This window comes from Astatotilapia calliptera, chromosome 11 (genome assembly GCF_964374335.1).
Source record: "Astatotilapia calliptera chromosome 11, fAstCal68.1, whole genome shotgun sequence".
Lineage (NCBI taxonomy): Eukaryota > Metazoa > Chordata > Actinopteri > Cichliformes > Cichlidae > Astatotilapia > Astatotilapia calliptera.
In genome coordinates, this window is record NC_137432.1 from 8,930,276 (window position 1) to 8,950,758 (window position 20,483).

Genomic DNA, 20,483 nt, shown 5'->3' on the forward strand with positions numbered 1-20,483 from the left:
AATCTGCTGTTTTTGTGTGCGCGTGTTCTGATTACAATTTTTAAAGTTTTCCCCATGAGGAGTTCCGAAATTTCCCACAGCACTCTAACTACGCGCTCTGTGCGCTCGGCTTAATTAACAGTTTTTTCAGATTGCTTTGTGTGTGGATACAGACTGATTCACTTCTGCAAACTGTTCAGAAAAGAAGAAAAAGCGAGGCCCACATTAACAGCTCAGCTCTTAGATCAGTGCATCCCTGTAAGAAAAGGGCGTCCAAAATGCCTCGTAGCCACAGCTTGAGTTAGCCAGTGCTAGCTAGTTCTAGTTTGAGCGGCGGTCAGCGCATGGCTACGCAGAAACCAGTTCTGACTCTCTCCCACGCAGGCAAGCACTTTGTGTTTACTATCACCCATCACAGATGAACTACACATGCGTTACTTGCTGTAAAGAAAGTTGTGTGAGCAGGCGTAGAGATTAATGCTTAAGGTTCGTGTGGCCTGTGATGTCAAATTATCGGAGCTAGCGATGTGGCCTAGCACACGATAACGCCTAACTCACATTGTTAGTCACGGCTTTGGTAGCTTTGAATGATAACTGGTAGCCGTGTTTCTTTTTAAATCTGTAAATGCTGTAAAACATTATAGAAGTGAGCCAGTGGGGCACGGCTGTGTCTGAGAGGGGGTTTAAATGTGAGTCAGCAGCTCGTGAGCATCACAAAGTCTCCATCAGATGAAGTGTTCCTGCAGTGGAGATGAAAGGCAGGATAACAATAGCAACCATGCACATCTTGTCAAGCTAGGCTGGATTTCTTCTGTTACATCTAATGCATATGCCCTGTGCTTTTGCAAACTGCAGTGAATCTACTTTGAGCCTGGATAGTGTGCATGTTTCTGCGGGTCCGGTCGCTTTAAACTGTTGGTGATAGATGATGAGCTTTAAATATTGTCATACAGAGTATTGTTATTGATGCTAAAGATACCTATTGATACCTAAAGATAAATAGCTTGTAAGCAGTTGTGTAATGATACATCATTATTTATAAGATGCTGTATGGTTTTTATTTTTTTAAATTGGCAAAGTCCATCTGCTTCTGACTAACTTTTATATAACTGTTGTAGAAGAAATTCTAGATTTACCTCTGGAAATGTAATGGGAAAAGGGTGTCAGTCCCCTTAGAGGTGTATTTTCAAGTCTTGAGGTTATGAAACTCAGCAGTTCTCTGTAAAACCAGTTGCAAACTCTGCTTCTTTCCCAGCGGATTTAGATAATTTTAAAAGGTTGCTCATCTTTTTTGGGGAAAACTTGAAGTTTTGCAAAGCAGCATATGCTTATTGAGCTTAAATTTGGCTGTGTGTGATCCAGTTATGGCCTTTACTATACTTCTCCAGTATAAATTTGCAGTTTGGTACCCCTATCTGTAAAAATAGTCAGTGGGTGCATGAGATGATCCCAGTTCAACCATCCACTTTAAACTTATCACGACAAATGGGCATGGCATGCAGTTTATTAGTAATTTTCTATTTTTCATCCTGGGAATAATTACTCCCCAGCCCGAAGCGTTTTTGCTTTTATGCGTCGCTGCTCGTTTTACAACCTCCTTGTCGCTGTTTAATCCACAGACTCTTGACATGGGGAGTAAAATGTCCTTCAGCAGAGGAAGCAGTGACCAAAATACAGTCTCTGAGTTAACTTCTGTGGCACCTCAACCTCGCAGTTCCAATCATGCCTCTTCGGACTGCAAGCAGGTAGCCAGTAAGAAAGACAAGTGGATGAGCTTGTGCTGTTTATTACAGTATACAGCGTCATTTAAATCTGCACTAATGAAGACCGCAGTCTGATGTGATGTGTTATGAAGTCATGCATCTGTGCATATGTGAATATGCACGCTTAGTTTTCCAGTTTGAACCAGTTTTGGTAGATATATTTGTGCAAATATCGCTCTATAGTTTTTGAAATGTGCAAATGATTCATGTTCATGTGTTTATTCTTTCCACCTTTAATAAACATGCTTTTCCAAATGATTTGTGCAACAAAAAATAAAATCATTAATTCATTCATGTTCACTCTTCTTTTTACTTCCACAGATACCCGAAGGTAAGACATGCAGTGAGGGAGACGTGGACTCCAGGCGGGGAGATAAAATGAAAGGGACGGCGTTGAAACAGCCTGGGAGCCGGGAGTCTGATGTTCATGTCAGCTCTGAAAGCGCTGGTGAGAGAAACTGTCAGCGCAGTGAGGCAGTGCCCTCGCAGGCAGAGGTGGAAGCAAAATCTCTGACTCCTGCTAGCGTGTGCAGCTCTGCAATAGACAGCCAAGGGAAGCCCGTGATCATCCACAAGAAACGTGGGAGACCCCGTAAAATCAAACCAGCCCCGACTGAAGACAAAAGAGGTCCAGATGCTGCAGATGCTGTTCAGCATAAGGAAGTTAGCACCACCATACCTTTGCCAGCAAGTGTGGAAAACCACAACAGTGACGATTTGCCTTACGCTGTGGATAGTAAGTTAATAAATAGTGCGGCTCATAATGAGATGCCCGCTCCTCAGCCTGTCCTGGATAACAACGTACAAGTCGCTGCTCCTTTGCTGCCAAAAAGAAGACCAGGAAGGCCAAGAAAATCAGAAATGGCAGCTTTTCAAAACCAGGTTTCTATGGCTGCTCCTGGTTCTCATGCTAATAAGTTTAGCAGTCCTGCACGAACACTGAGGAGTAGGGTGGAGCAACCTACTTTGATGCAGGATGATAAGTTAGAATCTCATAGCAAGAAGGACAAGGAGGATCTAAAACAAACTGAAGCGGGGACTACAGAAAGTACTCGTACATCCAACTCTAAAGGTGTGAAGAGACGAAGGACTAAGTTGCAAATTGATCAGCAACTTCCAGCAAAAGTGTCCAAGCTGGATGAATCCCAGGAGGCCTTGCTGACGTTGAGCACTGACATAGACTGCGGAAAAAGCACAGAGACAGAAAAACAGTTGGACACTGACAAACATGAGACTGATTCAGATGTGAGGGATGATCAGCTCCCACTGCATTCTGGGGAAGGACTAGAGCAGGAGAAGCAACAAGACAAAACTGCATTACCAAAAGCAGAGGTGAATTCCCAGCCTGAGCCTGAAGCTATTCCTTCAGACAGCTTGAAAGAATCTGATTTGCCAAACCCAACTCAGACTGATAACCTTAAAGTAAATCAGTCATTGGACATAAATGGCAGCGAGGAGTCACCATCAGAAACACCAGACTTCTCAGAGTCTCCAGCAGATGCAGAGCTGCCAAAGCCCTCTAGCACAGATACCCTGACTCCCCCTGAGCAAATGCGGACATCTATTGGGGCCCCGTTTGCTGTCAAAGCTGAGAATTTAGAGCTGGAGCATTTAAAACCTGCGCCCAGGTCAAATAGCCCCAATTCTTCCCAGCACAGCACCACTCCCTTAGTTAAATCTGAGGTTCCAAATGTTGTTTTTCGACGCAAGAGAGGTGGTAAGAGGAGGAGGATGGTAAACAAGGTTTTATTACCAAGAGAGCGTCTTGTAGAGAACCACGAAGCGGGTAGTGACACCCAACCAAAAACAAACTGCAGTGATGAGGAAAAGGAAGCTAACGCCAATGTTGGCGAAAATGTCATCTATACTAAAAAGGGGGGTAAAACCCTGTTGAAATGTGGTTACTGTGGTCGTACTTTTAAGTTTCTGTCTCAGTTCGTCATCCATCAGCGCATTCATACAGGAGAGAGGCCGTTCAAGTGTTCAGAGTGTGGCAAGGGTTTTAGCAAAAACTCTAACTTAAATCTTCATCTCAAGACTCACAGAAAGAGCAACATATATCAGAAGTGCCCATATTGCAAGATTAAATTCTCTTGCTCTGAGTACGCTGCACATATGGAAATGCACGCACACGAGCTGAACGAGGAGTGTAAGAACAGCAAGGCTGAGGAACAGAGCAGAGAACCAGCAGAGGAAAGCAGCAGGGAGCTGCAAAGAGCAGTGGAAAAAAGAGAGAAAAAAGTCTGCCAGTACTGTGGCAAATCATTCCCATTTCAATCGGCGCTCATAAGACACGTCCGAGTCCACACAGGAGAGAAGCCTTATAAGTGCGACATCTGTGGCAAAGCTTTCGGGCAGGCCTATTTCCTCCGTGTTCACGAGCTCACGCATTGGTCTGTGAAGCGTTACAACTGCACCCATTGTGAAAAATCATTTACTCACTACAGCAATGCAAAAAATCACTCATGTAGACCTTTGGGAAGCGATGACAACGCGCAAGAACACAGACGCCCAAAGCCTTCGCTAACGTACACATGCCACATCTGCAAGAATGTTTTTGACCATTTGCAGGAGTTCAACACCCACATGCGAGAGCACACCGGCGCAAAGCTTTATCGCTGCTTGTACTGCGACAAGCTGTTCGGTGTGCTGTCTGAATTCAACGCCCATCGCAGTCAGTGCAGCGTGGAAAAAACTGCCTCCAGCTCTGCGATTAAGGAGGAGGAGACTGTGTCGTTAATTCAGTACACAGTGCCTGCGCTCAGGTGCTCATCGGCGCACAATTCAGCTCTGGTGGCAGCTGCCAGCTGTGAAACACAGAAGAAACAGCCACAGATCATCCGCAAGAAACGCTCCAACAACTTGAAAAAACCGTTCCAGTCCACGGTCATACCAGCTCACAGTCTCTCACACCTAGTGTCAAAGTTAAACAAAGTAGACAACAGATCAGATCCCAGGAGATATCTGTGCCCAAACTGTGGGCGACTCTTCAGACACATGGGCAGGCTCAGAGCCCACATGCTCACACACGCCCCAGGTCAAAGCTACACCTGTGCCTGCTGTGGTAAAACACTAGGAAGCTGGAAAAAGTTGTGGCACCATCAGAGAATTCATCGTCACAGGGATGGCCGCTTCACGTGTCCTCAGTGCGGGCAAGGTTTTCGGTTTGTAGAGCCTTACAAAAAACACATGAGTGAGCACCCAGAGTTCCAGTGGGTTCAAGTCAGGCCCAAGAAAGTGTTTCTGCCTTATCAATGCGAGCGCTGCAGGTGCAGCTTTAAAACTCTAGACATGCTGTTTAGTCACCAGCTCTGCCATTCCTCAACGCAAGACATACGCAAAGACTCTGATTTTGATTTATCAGTAGATGATCGCAATGCACCGTCAAACACGAAAACGCTAAACCCTCCCACCAATAATGGCATAGAAACATTACGCCAGGCTTCTGAGGAAATTAAATCTCTCTCAGATCCCTTATCTAAATATCCAGACCCGGTTTTTCAAGAATCAATTGTGACTTCCTGTGTTCAAAGCCGGGATCCTGATTTGGGTAATTCTTCTGAGCATCCCAGCAGGGCAAACGTAGTGCAAGATAAAGAGGCCAGTTGTGACAGTGTAGGTAAAAATGGACTTGGAAAACCCATTACCCCTTTAAGAACTGTGAAGAAACACGTGACTCAGAATGCCAGCATGTCAAATGAAAAGCCTTCAGATGGTGTGAGCTGTGCTGTGTGTGGAAGTTCCTACGCAGCCATTTCAGACCTTTATCAGCATTATTTGCAGCACGCTAGAGGCCAGGTGTAATGATTTTAAATCAAAATACATTTCAGTGGCCATCGACGTTCTGTGCCCATCACGTTTTTCCACTCTGGGGTCCTTGTAATCCTGTATTAAGCTACATTTCCACACAAATGTCCCAGGAAATTTCAAGGCACAAAAAGCTTTCTTCAGACTGTTGGTCGTCTGCATTTCCACCATGATTTAAAGAGCTGTGAAGATTAGGCAAATTAGGCATGCCACTATATTGCAGATCACTACTTCAGCGTAGAGCACACTAAAATGTTGATGTTGTAATGTGAAATGAGGGAGGTGAGCGCGCAATTCTTTGTCACTAAATAGACATGCAGTCATCACAAAGTGGATCCAAAAGGTTAGATTGAACATATTTTGTGAGGTATTGCAGCATATTGTGATGTGAGTGAGAAGTGCAGTAGTTGCAGACGTGAACCGAAGCCCCATTCACAGTAATACCGCTTAGAAAGGATGTTTTGTTAGGGCAAATGGTAAATGGCCTGCATTTGTATAGCGCTTTTCTAGTCCTTAAGGACCCCAAAGCGCTTTACACTACATTTAGTCATCCACCCATTCACACACACATTTACACACTGGCGATAGCAAGCTACATTCTAGCCACAGCTGCCGTGGGGCGCACTGACAGAGGCGAGGCTGCCGGACACAGGCGCCACCGGGCCCTCTGACCACCAGGCAAACATGGGGTTAGTATCTTGCCCAAGGATATTTGGCATGCAGCCAGGAGGCAGCCTGGGATCGAACCACCGACCTTCTGATTAGTGGCTGACCTGCTCTGCCACCTGAGCTACAGCCACCCAAAATATTAAATATTTCCTCAAAACTCTAAAATATTGCAGGTCCCTGGAAAACATCCTGATTTACTGCGCAGGTTCCTTATTCTTTGGGAAACCTGTGGTGGAAATGCAGCTTTAGATAAATCCCCAAAAGTAGATTATGTTTATCTGGACGTAGAGCTGTGGGAGAAATGTTTCATCACTAATCCAAGCGACTTCTTGGGTCTCAGCTCAATGCCGGTTTCGTTGGGTTCATTTTATGAGAGAAGACAAATATGCAAAGTACATTTTCTTAAGTTTATTAAGCAGTTAAAGGTTCAAGTTAAAAACAGCTGTGGAAATGCAAATGTACTGTTTAATATGTTGGGGAAACCTGCAGTCAGCTGAGACTGAAGAAGTCACTTGGATGTCACACTGAAAACATCACGTCCAGATGAACTGAATCAACTTTTTGGGATTTCCTTACCTGGATGATTCAGCATGCATCAAGACAACTTTGAATAAAGGTAATGAAATGTTGTTGCACACCTGGGAAACTTAGACACTCAAGTGACTTGGAAGGTTATGCTCTAATCGTTTAGTCAGCCGTTTGTCAGGTTTAGACAACGCCTGCGGCTAAAAGCCACTAACCTTCCTTTTAGTATTCTGTAATTAAATTCGTATAAAATGAACAGAAGACATGTAGATAAAGAGAGACATGCAAATTTGATACGAGTGCTCTGTGTCAAATTCAGTTTAACCAGAAGCCACCCTGGGATTATGCATTATGCCTATTTCGCAGCAGCCACAGCAGATAGTAGGGAGAGACAGGTGTCACTAATCTAAACACATTATTAAAGCTTCCTGTCTGTTTAGCTGCTATTTTAAGTCAAATGGCTGCTGTGAAATAGGCCTGTTGGATACATGTTTATGATTTTAGAAATTTTACTTGATGTAAAAATTTCTAAAATCATAAAGAGAGTGCTCCTTGGATGGATTTTGTTTTGCTTTTGAGCACATTATTCACTATTCTTTTGAACCGTCACATTCTTGCCGCCTTACATCTTTCTCATTTTACAAATTGGAGAAAATACACTGTGCTCTGTGGGGGGGGACACAGTACTGCTCCCACTAATGAGGCATGGATTGACTGACTAACAAGTAAATACAACATATTGGACATTGACACTGTGGGTTCAGTATTAAAATCTACTTCATGCAGATGTTTTCTTGGCTGTTACAGTGTACCGATTACAATTTTGTTTTGTTCCACAACAATAACGTGTTCTGGCATTTTGTATTTACATTTTAAGAGTGACTATCAGTTTTACTCGTGAATCATTTTGTGAGCCTGTGTGATAAACTGAATTATTGCAAAGTTTTTCAATAAATACTGACAAACACACACTCCTCATTTGTTGAGCCAAGCTTGTTTTGTTGAACGACGATCACTGTTTACAGCTTTTGGAAAAGATGCTTTTTCATGCTTTGTGTTTATGTCACGCTTGAGTTCAGTGGAGTCCTTTAAACCAGTGGTCCCCAACCTTTTTTGCACCACGGACCGGTTTAATGTCAGACAATATTTTCACAGACCGGCCTTTAAGGCCGCGGATGAATACAACAAAATAAAATGATGCGACCAAAACAAAAACTGCGGTATTTCGTAATTATAATAATAATAAACGCGGATTCACTGTGTAATTGTCTAACTTCATTAGCAGCTAACAATAAAAACCCTGAAAACCATAAATTTCACACCCGAGCCTCTCGCGGCCCAGTACTGGTCCGTGGCCCGGGGGTTGGGGAGCGCTGCTTTAAAGAATTATCAATTCAAAGCAGTTTCTGAATGGACACCTTGCAGTGTTGTAAATAATTTTCTTCTATAGTTTGTCTTAATTAAATAAACATCACTTTTGTAATCAAATCGTTATTCTTTATTTTTAAGTTATATCGCCTTCTCCGGCATGTTTTCGCACTGAAAGGCAATAAGTCAGATTGATCAATAGGTACCGAGTTTGTGTATTTAAGTTAATAAGGGGTCTTAATAAAATATTTTAAAGCAAAAACTTATAATTGTAGTATTTGACCATCTTTAAAAGTATTAAATTATCATCAGAGGAATAAAAGCCTTCAAAATATTGTTAGACCTACCATTTCCTTGTTATTAGATAACAAGGACACCAGTATCTTTGTCCTTTTTTTTTCCACTGTCTGGAAGATAAGGGCAAAGTCCTGATGTTTATGTATCCCACTGAAACCCAAATACTACTTTTATTATTGTGTGATTTAAAAAAAAGTTGGTATACTATAATGTGTGAAAGTATTGAACTTACCCTCATTTCTTTATGTTTTGCTTGGAAAATGAAGAATATCTGTGGAGATCTACTGAAATATGTATATTTCAAAAAATATGAATGGGAAAGACTGAGTTTGTACGATTGCAACAAGTTTGAAAATCAGTATTTGGTATGATCGCTTTTATTTTACAACACAGCTTAACCCTATAATGCCTTTCTATCATATTTAATACATGGGTTTCTGAGACTTCTATCTCATCAACATGATCAATAGTTGATATAATTTCAAAATGTTATGCACAAAAGTTCTTTTTGTCTAAAATTAACATTTTTGTTAACAAAAAGTTGCCAATCTATCGAATGTGATACAAAAAATAAATCATACACAACATGATATAGGGAAAAAAAAAAGTTTTGTGGATTTTGTTATAACGATTAATAAACATCTCAGTTCCAAATAATTAGAAATTTCTTTCTTACAGGGTTAAACTCTCTTAGACAACCTTTATTGTCTGAAGACGTCTTCAGGATTGGGCTTCTTGAAGGACATTCACAGCTCTTCTTTGGCTGTTGACTTCATTTTGTTCTGTTCTCAGGATGATTCCACACTGCATCAATAATGTTGAGTCTGGGCTCCGGGGAGGCCTGTCTATGGCTGATAGTGTTTCATTTTTTTGTTGTATTTTTCTATCCAAGTATGCTTTTTCTGCGTTGGCATTATGTTTGGGATCATTGTCAATTAGATGCCTTTCAGATCGTATTACATGGTGCAACAGCTATATGCTAGCTATATACTAAAGGTGTTATAGTGTTTCACAACCAAATAATAACAGAAGAACAGTTGATAGTCAAACAAATTGCTGCCATTTTAAACCCACTGTGACAATCTGTTATCTGACCAGCGTGTGAAAAGACATCTGGTTGATAAAGGTCAGTGCTAATAATCTAGGTTTAGTCCTACCACCAGTCACATACACTTCATTTATAAAAGATTTGAATTAATGATGGAAAAACTGTATAATTATGTAGCATTATATTTTATTTTTTATTTAACCTTTATTTAACCAGGAATGTCCCGTTGAGATCAAAGACCTCTTTTTCAAGGGAGTCCTGGCCAAGAGGCAGCACATTTCAAGACAAATACATACGAACAAACAAAGCTAAAATTACACAAAACAATTACACATTATTGAGGCAGCCTGTAGGCCTTTGAGTTTAGTTTTAAAAACATTTAAAGACAACAATTCAGTTAGTTTCCAGTCTTTCTGTAACATGTTCCACGAAAAAGGCGCAGAGTGGACAAAGGCTTTCTTACCCAGCTCTGTGCGGACAAGGGGAACAGACAACAGCAGCTGATCATTTGAGCGCAAGGAGTAAGAACCACTATTTGTCCTTGTGACCAAAGTACAAATATAAGGAGGCAGCAATCCAAGCATAGCTTTGTAAATAATACTCTTATACTCTTAGTGTCTCTTCACAAAGAAGATACAGTAAGTGAGAGACAAGTATAGTGCTAAACAAATGTATTAGACTAGACACCTGCCATAAAGATAAGAAAACATAAAAAAAAAATTTTTTAAAAACTGTCAAAAAAAGGTTTACATTTTTTAAATTATTTTATTATTTAATAGGAAAATATTTAATTGAACTCCTATTTTCACACATTGTATCAAATTTGACCCCGCACAAATAAACCAAGCATCACATTGAACCACAAAAACACGTTTTCTGTTCAGAAGTACAAGTAAATGAGTGTAATGTGGAATCTCAATAAAACAATAATAATGTGCTTTACTATTTTTTTTCTGCATTTTTGTAAAACTTTGAAGTTGAAAACTCATGGATAACGACAATAATTATATTTTAGTGGAAGCAATACAAGTTTGATTAAAGAGCTTGAGCATACTTAATTCACCAGTATGTGTCAAAGTCAAAGTCAACTTTATTTGTCGATTCTGCCACATGTACAGGACATACAGAGAATAGAAATTGCGTTACTCTCAATCCCTAGATAAATAGCAAATGAACATTTAAATATATTTAAATATAAAAGTGATTAAAAATGCAAGTAAAATAATTAAAAAGTGAAAATTTAAATAAATACAATTTTACATATAACAAGAAAGCTATACAATATACAATATAATGGGTAAGTGACATTGAGTGTAAACCAGGCAGAGTAGTGCAAATAGGCAAATAGTGCAAATGGAGATTTAGTAATGTACGGTAAGAGAAAGTGTAACAACAAAGTCTTATGAGGTAATGGCAGTCCAATGCTCCACAAAGTGACTGGTAACTGGTGCAGGCCAGTGAGTGAGTCAGAGAGTGTGTGTGTTTGTGTGTGTGTGACAGAGTTCAGTGAGACCGCGGAGGAGAGAGGGGAGAGGGGGCAGAATCGGGAGGGAGTTAAGCTTCCTGACAGCCTGATGGATGAAGCTGTCCTTCAGCCTGCTGGTCCTGGCCTTGAGACTCCGCAGTCTCCTCCCCGACGGCAGCAGCTTGAAGAAGCTTTGCATTGGGTATGTGATGTGTGATGTGTATATATATACTGTGCTGCCTGTGGATCTCTTTGGATAATTTGTTTTTATTATCTGTTTATGAAAAAAATTCCAGACTTACAGACCAAGAGTGTAAGACTGTGACTTCAATTTAAACATAAAATTATTGTTTTCTATAAAATGTATACACACTGCTGAATTAAAACCAATGACTTTAGAAAACTTTTATAGAGTCATTGACCAAAACAAATATTAATGTTTATAAGGTTAATTAATGCATTACCACTAAGTGATGAATGAAAAATTACAATTTTATTTATAAAGTAATCAATCTATGCAGCTCGCTGTGGTCTTAAATGTAAAGTAGTTAAAAAGAACTTAATTAAATCTTAAATACTAAAAAAAAATATAATTTTCATTTTTGAACCACTGTCTTATGCTAATTGTTAACAACATGTGTGATTATGATTTATCTGCTTTACTGATGATTCTTGTCATGATTTACCCAACAGCACAAAACAAGGAACAACATGAAATGATGTTGACTATTTATTTATTTGAATCAGATTTCATAGTTAATTATACAAGAAACTTTAGTTAGAAAACTGTAGTTTCATTTAGTTGTTAGCCATGGTGTTGTTGATCCAGCTGTTGTAGTTGCAGACCTTGGTGTAGACTCCAGGCCTGTTCCTCTGAGCACAGCCGTAACCCCAGGACACAATACCCTGCAGCCGGCCATTGCACACGACGGGGCCACCGGAGTCACCCTGAGGCACAGAAAAGACAAGTGTGAGCAGAGGTGTTCTGAAGTTTGGTTTGTCCTAAAACAGTCAGGATGGCTTTAGCTCATACCTGGCAGGAGTCCTTGCCTCCCTCAAGGAATCCAGCACAGAACATGTTGTTGGTGATCTCTCCAGGATAGGAGTTCCTGCAGTCTGTGTCACTCAGGATGGGGGCATTCAGGCACATCAGACGGTCAGGGTAGTTGCCTAGAAGGGGCGGGAAAAAAGTTAAAAGTTATACAACTCATACATCAACATTTACACTTTTTTTCTGAATGTGTGACTTTGACTCACTTCCACTGGTGCTGGTGTTGCCCCATCCAGAGATCAGACAGGAGGTGCCGGCACTGGCACAGCCAGAGGGCAGGGACACGGTGTTGACGTAGCTGTTCAGGGTGGCGGGGGTGCTCAGCTTGATCAGCATGATGTCGTTATCCAGGTTGTAGCTGTTGTAGCTTTGGTGACGAATGACCCTGGAAGAGCTGATGAACTGCTCAGTGCCCTCATTGACAGCAATGTTGTGCTCACCAAGGCGCAACTGGATGCTTCTGCAGGGAGAGCCAGAAGAGGAATGTATTCAAGTAAAGTGTCTACTTGTTTGGTTAGTATGCCCTTTTAGAGGGGTTAGCAGCCCTGCGTGCATTTTTTCATTAGATTAATTTGATGAATGCTCTCTGTACTTACGACTGGTAGCAGTGAGCAGCAGACACGACCCAGGAGCTGGAGATCAGGGAGCCTCCACAGAAGTGATAGCCAACGTTCAGAGAAACCATGTAGGGCACAGAGTTCTTTGTGCACTCATAGCCTCCAATGATCTTGTCATCGTCAATGGGAGCAGCATCTGCAATACAGAAGGAGAGTTCCAGTGTTAAACTCTCTGTTCAAATGATCAAATCGAGAAATTTTGTGCAAAGACTTACATGCTGCAGCAAACAGGGCAAGGAGAATGAAGTACTTCATGTTTGTTTTCTGTGCCTGCAAATCTACACATAGCAGAGGAGCGTGCAGCAGCCTTATATACAGATGTGCAGCCCAGCTTCACAGCTCTTTATCTCAGTCATGCTCCCACGTATTTTTCCATGTGCCATGCACACTGATTAAATATTAGCCCACCTGGGAAACAGCAGCATGTTTAAAGATAAAATATATATATATATATTTTTCCTTTTACTTATCACATCTTGCTAAATTGTCACTCTGCAACATGTTATGTTTTATCCTACATGAGCACTTTTAAGATCACTTCAATGACGGTTTTCGCTGACACACTATGTACAAATTACTGGAGAAATATTTACTACAACCTATTTAATTTTGCCTAATTTTATTAAGTTTGTAGTTAATCATACTTTTTAAAAACCTTTTTGTGCCCAACAAAGAAACCAAGAACAAGTCAACATGTTAAAGTTCAGCGCATGAGTGTGACTTATACAACAGTTTTTAGCATGACATGTAAAGTTTTGGTGGGTTTTTTCCCCTCTTCTTTCTTCACAGAAGAAAGAACACAGATTCTTGCATTCTTTGATTTAAAGCCAATGCTTTACAGTAGGCAACATTTTTCTGATAATAGCCATTTGGTTTTCAGGTGCTTTTTTGCTTCCTTGGCATAATAGCATTAGTTAACTCCTCCCAGTAAACAACACACTCAGGCTGAAGGCTTTTGACACTCACAGTCCAGTGAAGCTTTTACAGTAATTTCACCTGACAGCTTTTAAAATCCTCCTTAGGTTTTGTTTTTTTTTTATTAAAAAAAACAACATTTACTTTCCTTAACAGCTCCATCCTCCTCATGACCAATCAGGCCATTTAACATGTTTTTATAGAGAAACTTAAAATGCCACTTGTTATGTACACGTTGCTTGTGTTAAGTTGGACCAGCATTTTGCCAAGGAAATATTCCTCAGAGGTTTTGGTTCATGATAGCATGAAACAGATTTGTCAGCTGCACATCCATGATGTGAATCTTCCTTTCCCCAAAGGTGCTCTACTTCATTGAGATCTGGTGACTGTGTTGATCATTTGAGTACAGTGAACTCACTGTCATGTAGAAGAAAACAATTTCACATGATTTGAAGTTTGTGACATGGTTTGTGATACTGGTGGAAGAAGCTATCAGAAGTCAGGTGCACTGTGGCCATAAAGGCAGGCTGTGGTGTTTAAACAATGCTCAGCTGGTATTAAGACCCCTAATGGGACCTGGGGTGGTTTTCTGCTATTCATGTGCATTCAACATGTGCATTCAGAAATGCTCTTCTGCATATCTTGGTTGAAATGACTGGTTATTTGATTCTGGCTGTTCTCCTGTTTCCTCTGACATCAATAGGACACTGCTGCTCATTGAATATTTTCTTCTTTTTGACTATTCTCTGTAAATCCTAGAGATGGATATGCAGAAAAATCCTGCAGATCCCAGTATGTCTGTGAAAACTAGGTCTAACCTGTTTGACACCAACACGTATGCCACAGTCAAAGTAACTTTGACCTTTCTTCTGATACTAAGTTTGAACTTCAGCAGGTCGTCTTAACCATGTCTTACATGCTTAAATACAGGGACGTGCAGAGAGGTTTAAAGGGGCGGGTGCTCAAAGTTAAAAAGGGGCACATTGAACCATGCTGAATAACAACAACACACATTCATCAAGAATCTAATATGGGAAGGGCAGGGCTGTGTTGATCTGAGACTGTAGACATTAAAAAGTCCACAGGAGAGATGGTAGCTGATTAAACAAGTGTCATGAGATAATAACAAAATGCAAAGATTGGTGACAGCGCTTGGAACCATAAGGCAACAAAAAACTGTGACATAAACTCGGCTCTGCCTATGAATCACTCTTTGCTTCTCTTCTTCCTTCCTTTCCATCATTTCATATATCACTCTCCACTTGCTGTCTATCTGAGAACAAGGCACAACTTGCTATTGCAATAAACTATAATCTAATTATCCACACCTAACAACTCTTGCACTTAATCTATAATAAAATGATGACAGAAAAATGTTATAGCACTGCCTTTAGTAGCCTCATACAGCTCCTACTGTTTCCTCCTCATGTCCTTACCAGCCATGTCTGCACAATGTTATATCATGAGTAATATTTTTTTAAATCCAGCTAAATAAAACACACACATGCACACACAGTGACATTTTAGACCTTCTTCAGAATACTGTATATACTATGGGCATCCTTACATTATTATTTATTACTAGAGCTACAATAATAAAGCAATGAGGAGGGGGAAGTAATAAATATGAAATAATGTATTTATGATGATTCCATTTGTTTCACTATCCACTCTGTGCAGGGCAAAGCTTATTACATTTTTAAACTGTAGAGATACAATCATTTTACTGCTGTAAAATCCAACTTTTGTCTTATTTAAAATATAAATCTAATATAATCTGCTTCTTAATGTATGTTCTTTAAAATACAGCGTGTGTTTTTTAATATATTATAATTATAATAATTATTATGTGGACATGCATATTAGATCGTTTTTTAGTGAAATATAATCCCTCCAGAAAGGCAGGAAAAGCCCGGAAACTTACTTTAAAACTAAATATGTTCCCTAAAACGGTGACAGAGCTACAGACCCATGACAGCCAGGTAGCCAGCAGCTGTGACCAGCACTACTTGTGCAGTTAATAAAAGGACAGGTAATGTTTGTCGCGCTGTTGCACACACAGCACGCTCGTTTGTTTCAGTTCGTCAGTTGCAACAAGACAGCTTACCAACATATACATAAATACAGAGACAATATAAATAAAATATACGAAGGGGATAAATAGAATAAATAGGAATAAAAATAAAAATACAAGTGAATTGCACATTTCAAGTATTGAGTCTATTGCACCGTTGACTATTTAGCAAAACTATGATTAATAGTTAAATATTATTGTTGAGGGGCACAGACAGGACTCCGCACGCACACACACATAAAATAAATAAATAAATAAATAAAAAAAATTTAAAAGTTGCCTCAACAAAAGGGCACTTTGGGCACTCATCAGGAAAGGGGCGGGTGCTCAAGCCCCTCTAGCCCCCCCCCTCTGCACGTCCCTGCTTAAATACACTGAGTTGCTGCTATGTGATTGGCTAATTAATCAGAAGGTGAACAGGTTAACCTAATGAAGTGGCAGGAGAAAACAAAATAGCTTAAAACAAAATAGAAAGGGCAATCACAATAACAAAGTGTAATATATAAAACTGTTCGTACTTTCAGAACTGAGAGTTTTCGGGAGTTTATAAAAATATCATGAACGACACAAAGCAGAAAACAACAGAGACGTTTTATTAATAAAAGTAAAATTAAAAACCCTCCAAGTCATCTGTATACTGTGTGACATCGCGATGTGCCTGTCCATCATCGTTAAACGGATGAATTGATAGCTCTTCAGCTGATTGGTCCTGAGCTTGCACCTTCAATGACGTCAACAACAAGCGACTGTCCTCGGTCTGTTTGTCGGCTGCTGAGCTAACAGCTGCACCGATTGTGTTTTGGTTTGCTTTTGCCTCCCATGTGCCCTTATCATGAGGTAAGAAACACAACAGCGTCAGCTTTCCAATCGCGTCGGCTAGCTTGTCAGTGGGAGTTCCGACAGAGCTGCCGCTCCACCTGAAGCTGCGGTAGCCTGTTAGCTTAACAACTAGCTCCATCCCAAGACCAGCACCTAATGTATGCGGAATGCGCAACCATTGCGGATGTGGTGCAGAAAGAAATGCGCATCGATGCGACATATCGCAGACGTGGAGATTACAGGGGGAAAGCAAACGTAGCCGTTCTGGTTCTCGACATAGTTGTAAGCAGCATTTTTTGATGGATTTCAGACCTGGGAGGCGATCCTCTGCCCTGATGTTTCGACTCGGTGTTAAACAAGTGGACGTTTAGATACAGCACTCAGCCTTCTTCTGGTGTTTTACACACTGCACTTAGGTTTGCATTAACATGTCAGTACTGGTGGAAATGATAGAAATGGATTTTAGAGGTTGGAGCTAGCGATCAATCAGACAATGTTATTTTGTATCTCTCTACAACAATGATTTAAGCAGCTTTAATAAATGTGCTAAAGCGGGTTTAAGACTGCTTTAACTTTACGTTTCCTGAGAACCACCTCCCCCTCGCACTTTTAGTGTGTGGCAGCTGTACCCTTAAAAGGTTGATAGTTATGTGTACACAGAAGAGTTGTATTGTCTTCAGCAGTAGGTTCACCTCTGCTTTGAACTTTTGTTAATGGGGCAGAAGCTGTCAGTATCAGAATTGGCCCGCCAGTCAGTTCTGCTGTAAATCAGGTCTGATCCATGACTGAGTACTACGAGGAGGGGGGGCTGCTGTACGAGCAATCACCTCCCATGCACATCAAAGTGGAGTCTCCGGAGGGACCCTTTGGGGGGGGAGCCTCAGAGAACGGCTTCCCCCGGGAGGATGAGGATTCGGAGGGCAGCTGCGACCAGAGCAGCGGATTACCCGGAGGACTCCCCTTCAACGTTGTGGTGGTGCATCCAAACATCATGGCACCTGGCATGTCCTCAGATGACCTTTTGTCCATTGAACAAAGTAAGCATATTTGTAACAGCAGAGATTCCTGAGGCACTCTATTGGTCTGAATTATAAAGATATTGATTAAAAGTTGTAAAAATATAAAAGAACTGGAGCAATAGAGCAAAAAAAAAAGAAAAAAAAAAAGAAAATACAAGCTACTGTTGATCAGATGAAGACTGGGTCGTTGTTTTGTTTTTTATCTGCAGTTGTTTTATATTTTGGCAACTTTTATTAACTATCTTTATAATTCCAACAAACAGGAGTCTGTTTGCTTTTATGCTGTTGATTTGCCCTGCTGATGAGCACCTGTTTAGAGTAATTCTAAACATGTGCATGGCACATGGAAAACGGAGTTCTTTCTTTTTATCTTTTTTGTAAACCAGCCATACTCCTAATGGAAATCCTTGTGAAATTATTGTCACCCTTAGTCAGCAAAATCATCTGGATTATGCAAAAAATACTTTTTATTATTGTTAGAAAATGTGTAGCTACATTTTAGTGATGGAAGAAAATTCTGATGTCACAGGGCTCAGAGGTTTGCCAAGAGTTGTTGTACTTGCCCATGTTGTTGTTTAGCACAGTTAAAATAAGACTGCTAAAGCTCTTGACACTTATATTTATATATTTATTTTTTTCTTTCCCATTTGGCTTTCCTCTCAATTTTCTCTTGACAGACCGAGCTATGTCAGCTGCACTGGCTGCTGGCGGCGCAGGAAAAAGAAAGAGTCGCTTCAGCGGAGCGGAGCTTGAAGTGCTGGTGTCCGAAGTTACTCGGTGCGAAGGAGAACTCTTTGGTCCGGCAGGGAGGCTCCGGCGACGTGAAAGAGAGCGCATCTGGGCAGGGATCCTGGAGAGAGTAAATGCTGTTTCCAGAGTCCCGCGAACCCTTAGAGAGGTGAAGAAGCGCTGGGATGACTTAAAGAGGCGCAATGGGGGCAGACTGGCGGATGCCCGCCACCGCAGCTGTTACCTGCCATCTAGCAGAGGGACCTCAATGCTCGGGCGTCCTTCTCAGCCAAGCCCCAGGCTTCAGCAAGCCAGACAGAAGCAAAGCACCAGACCAAAGCCCAGTTTTCCATGCTTCGCTGACTCTGATACAGGTAAACTGTTGTCTGAGAACTGGGTTTCTTTTTAGATTTTTAAATGCAACTAATTTCAACAATGCTTGTGTCCATTTTTATTAATAAATTAACTAATTTATTTTCAGGTGTAGGAATGGAAGGATCAGAGAGAGATTGTTTGGAGAAAGATGAGGACAATCTTGAGCGTGACAGAGACATAGGAGAACCTGAGTGTGAACCTGTAGAGAACAGTATGGAGGACAAACTGGGATTAGGCCTTGGTCTGGGAATAGGACCACCCCCTCCATCAGAACGATGGCTGCCACCTTCTCCTCTCTACAGTGCTCCTTTCCTCAATGGTAGCCCGCAACCCAGCAGTCCTCAGCCATCCCTTGGAGCACAGCAGGGTCCTCTTGAAGCCCCTCTACGGAGTTCCTGGCTCGAAGATGAGCTACGAGGGTTGGGGGAAGCTGCAATTCAGCTTGGAAATCGGGTAGAAAAGAGTCTGCGGGAGTTTGGCGAAGGTTTCAGACAGGACATGAGAACACTTGTCACTTCACAAGAGGCATTAGCAGTCAGTCTACAACAAAACAATGTCCTCTTGCAAAGGCTCTTAGGAGTGCTTGAGGCCCAGCAGCAACCACAGCCACAGCAACATCGTGTACAAGCGCACCAATCACAAACACCTCAGCAGCACTTACAGCCACAGCCAGTTCAGCAGCAGCTGCAGCACACAGAATCACAACAACAGCAAATCGAAACACCACAGCAGTCACAGCTACAGCAGTCACAACAACATCAAACACAAATACAGCAGCAACCACAGGTCAGCCAGCATTCAAATAACCAGTCATCTGTAGCTGTTGTACCTGCACCATCATCCCCGGACATGCACGAGTGCACTTTTTCCTCCGATCCACCCACAGACACAAATGGAAGTATGCAGCGACCACGGCGAGGAAGAGCTGTTGACCACAGACGCAGGAGACGGCGCTGAGGAGAATGTATTCAGAAACTCTATAAACTGCATACCATCTGTATTTGATGTTTCAAAATGTGACAAACAAATGATGCTCTTTTTCTACTGACAGTATTTCAGTAACAATAGTTGTTTGGAGTGCTATGCCGTACTCTGGATCCATCTCGCACTTAGGTTTGTATTCAGACAGGACTGAAGCAGATATGAAAATTAGACACTTGAGATCATAGGTGGCCTTAACATTAGATTGGTTTCTCAGACATGTGTACATACTCATGTTCTAAAAGACTCTTAAAAACAGTGACTCTGTTGAGTGGCAACTTCACTCGTGGACTTTAAGAACTCGGAAAAATGACATACTGTAGGCAGTGATGTTCAATATGCATGTCTCTGTACATGGTTTGCAGCAGAGCTGCAAAGCTCAATGATGCTCTTACTAGTTCAGTACTGACTCAGCTCTCCTGATACACTAACCATGTTGTCATAAAGTACCTGTAACCTGCTGTTATTACCATATATTGTAGCTATACAGCCATTGTAATTATCTGCTAATGTATGCTTGTGCTTTTCAACAGTTTTATGGTACATAATTTTCCAACTTTGGTTGGACAATAAAGCTAGACTGTGTTCTGTTCAGTGCGTTTTGAGACAAAAATGATGTATTCAGAAGAACCGAGACTTTTTGGGATATATTTAAAAACAAAAAAGACACCATGACAAATACATCACAGTATGTTTTGGGTTTAAAATCCTATGTTTATGGTTGAATTTAAAAGCATACATAAGTATGTAGGAGCTATTTATGGTAATCTTGCATGCAGTGACATGGATGTATTTGTAAATAGTTGCAAAGAAACAGATTATTGCCATCACTTAAGTAGTTTTGCACAGGCTATATTTTGTAGATAGCTACTGTTCTGATGAAATGTAACTAAACTTAATAAAAGACAGACATGGACTCCAAATAAACCCAGCCAATCACTTGTGGATTTGTCACCGCATATAAAAATAATAATAATAAAAT

At 41.0% G+C, this 20,483-nt stretch overlaps 3 protein-coding genes across 4 annotated transcripts; 2 read left to right on the forward strand and 1 right to left on the reverse strand.

The window, feature by feature from the left end:
* The first annotated feature begins 91 nt into the window (after positions 1-91).
* LOC113032661 (uncharacterized) lies at positions 92-8,231 on the forward strand. Of its 2 annotated transcripts, none has more exons than XM_080308236.1 (2): positions 92-363; positions 2,064-8,231. In XM_080308236.1, the coding sequence occupies exon 2, from the start codon at positions 2,121-2,123 to the stop codon at positions 5,544-5,546; it is 3,426 nt and encodes a 1,141-aa protein (XP_080164362.1). In that variant the 5' UTR covers positions 92-363; positions 2,064-2,120; the 3' UTR covers positions 5,547-8,231. The 2 variants fall into 2 exon arrangements, with proteins under 2 accessions (XP_080164362.1, XP_026041467.2); XM_026185682.2 differs by lacking the exon at positions 92-363 and adding an exon at positions 1,577-1,724.
* A 3,407-nt stretch (positions 8,232-11,638) lies between these two features.
* Positions 11,639-12,963, reverse strand: LOC113032525 (trypsin-3). Its single transcript, XM_026185484.2, has 5 exons — positions 12,805-12,963; positions 12,569-12,725; positions 12,179-12,432; positions 11,955-12,091; positions 11,639-11,869 (listed from the first exon to the last, which is right to left on the reverse strand). The coding sequence occupies exons 1-5, from the start codon at positions 12,842-12,844 to the stop codon at positions 11,720-11,722; spliced, it is 738 nt and encodes a 245-aa protein (XP_026041269.1). The 5' UTR covers positions 12,845-12,963; the 3' UTR covers positions 11,639-11,719.
* Positions 12,964-16,284: 3,321 nt separating this feature from the next.
* Positions 16,285-20,428, forward strand: LOC113032128 (uncharacterized). Its single transcript, XM_080308238.1, has 4 exons — positions 16,285-16,415; positions 17,120-17,434; positions 18,094-18,519; positions 18,627-20,428. Exons 2-4 carry the CDS (start codon positions 17,179-17,181, stop codon positions 19,475-19,477), a joined length of 1,533 nt encoding a protein of 510 aa, XP_080164364.1. The 5' UTR covers positions 16,285-16,415; positions 17,120-17,178; the 3' UTR covers positions 19,478-20,428.
* Positions 20,429-20,483: the final 55 nt, after the last annotated feature.

Coding starts and splice junctions, on each gene's coding strand:
- LOC113032661 (XM_026185682.2), top strand. CDS start 1,608: ATGGGGAGTAAAATGTCCTTCAGCAGAGGAAGCAGTGACCAAAATACA. Junction 1,725..2,063: donor CCTCTTCGGACTGCAAGCAG/GTAGCCAGTAAG, acceptor TTACTTCCACAG/ATACCCGAAGGTAAGACATG.
- LOC113032525 (XM_026185484.2), bottom strand. CDS start 12,844: ATGAAGTACTTCATTCTCCTTGCCCTGTTTGCTGCAGCAT. Junction 12,726..12,804: donor TGCCCTGTTTGCTGCAGCAT/GTAAGTCTTTGC, acceptor TCTGTATTGCAG/ATGCTGCTCCCATTGACGAT. Junction 12,092..12,178: donor CAACACCAGCACCAGTGGAA/GTGAGTCAAAGT, acceptor CGCCCCTTCTAG/GCAACTACCCTGACCGTCTG.
- LOC113032128 (XM_080308238.1), top strand. CDS start 17,179: ATGACTGAGTACTACGAGGAGGGGGGGCTGCTGTACGAGCAATCACCT. Junction 17,435..18,093: donor CCTTTTGTCCATTGAACAAA/GTAAGCATATTT, acceptor TTCTCTTGACAG/ACCGAGCTATGTCAGCTGCA. Junction 18,520..18,626: donor CTTCGCTGACTCTGATACAG/GTAAACTGTTGT, acceptor ATTTATTTTCAG/GTGTAGGAATGGAAGGATCA.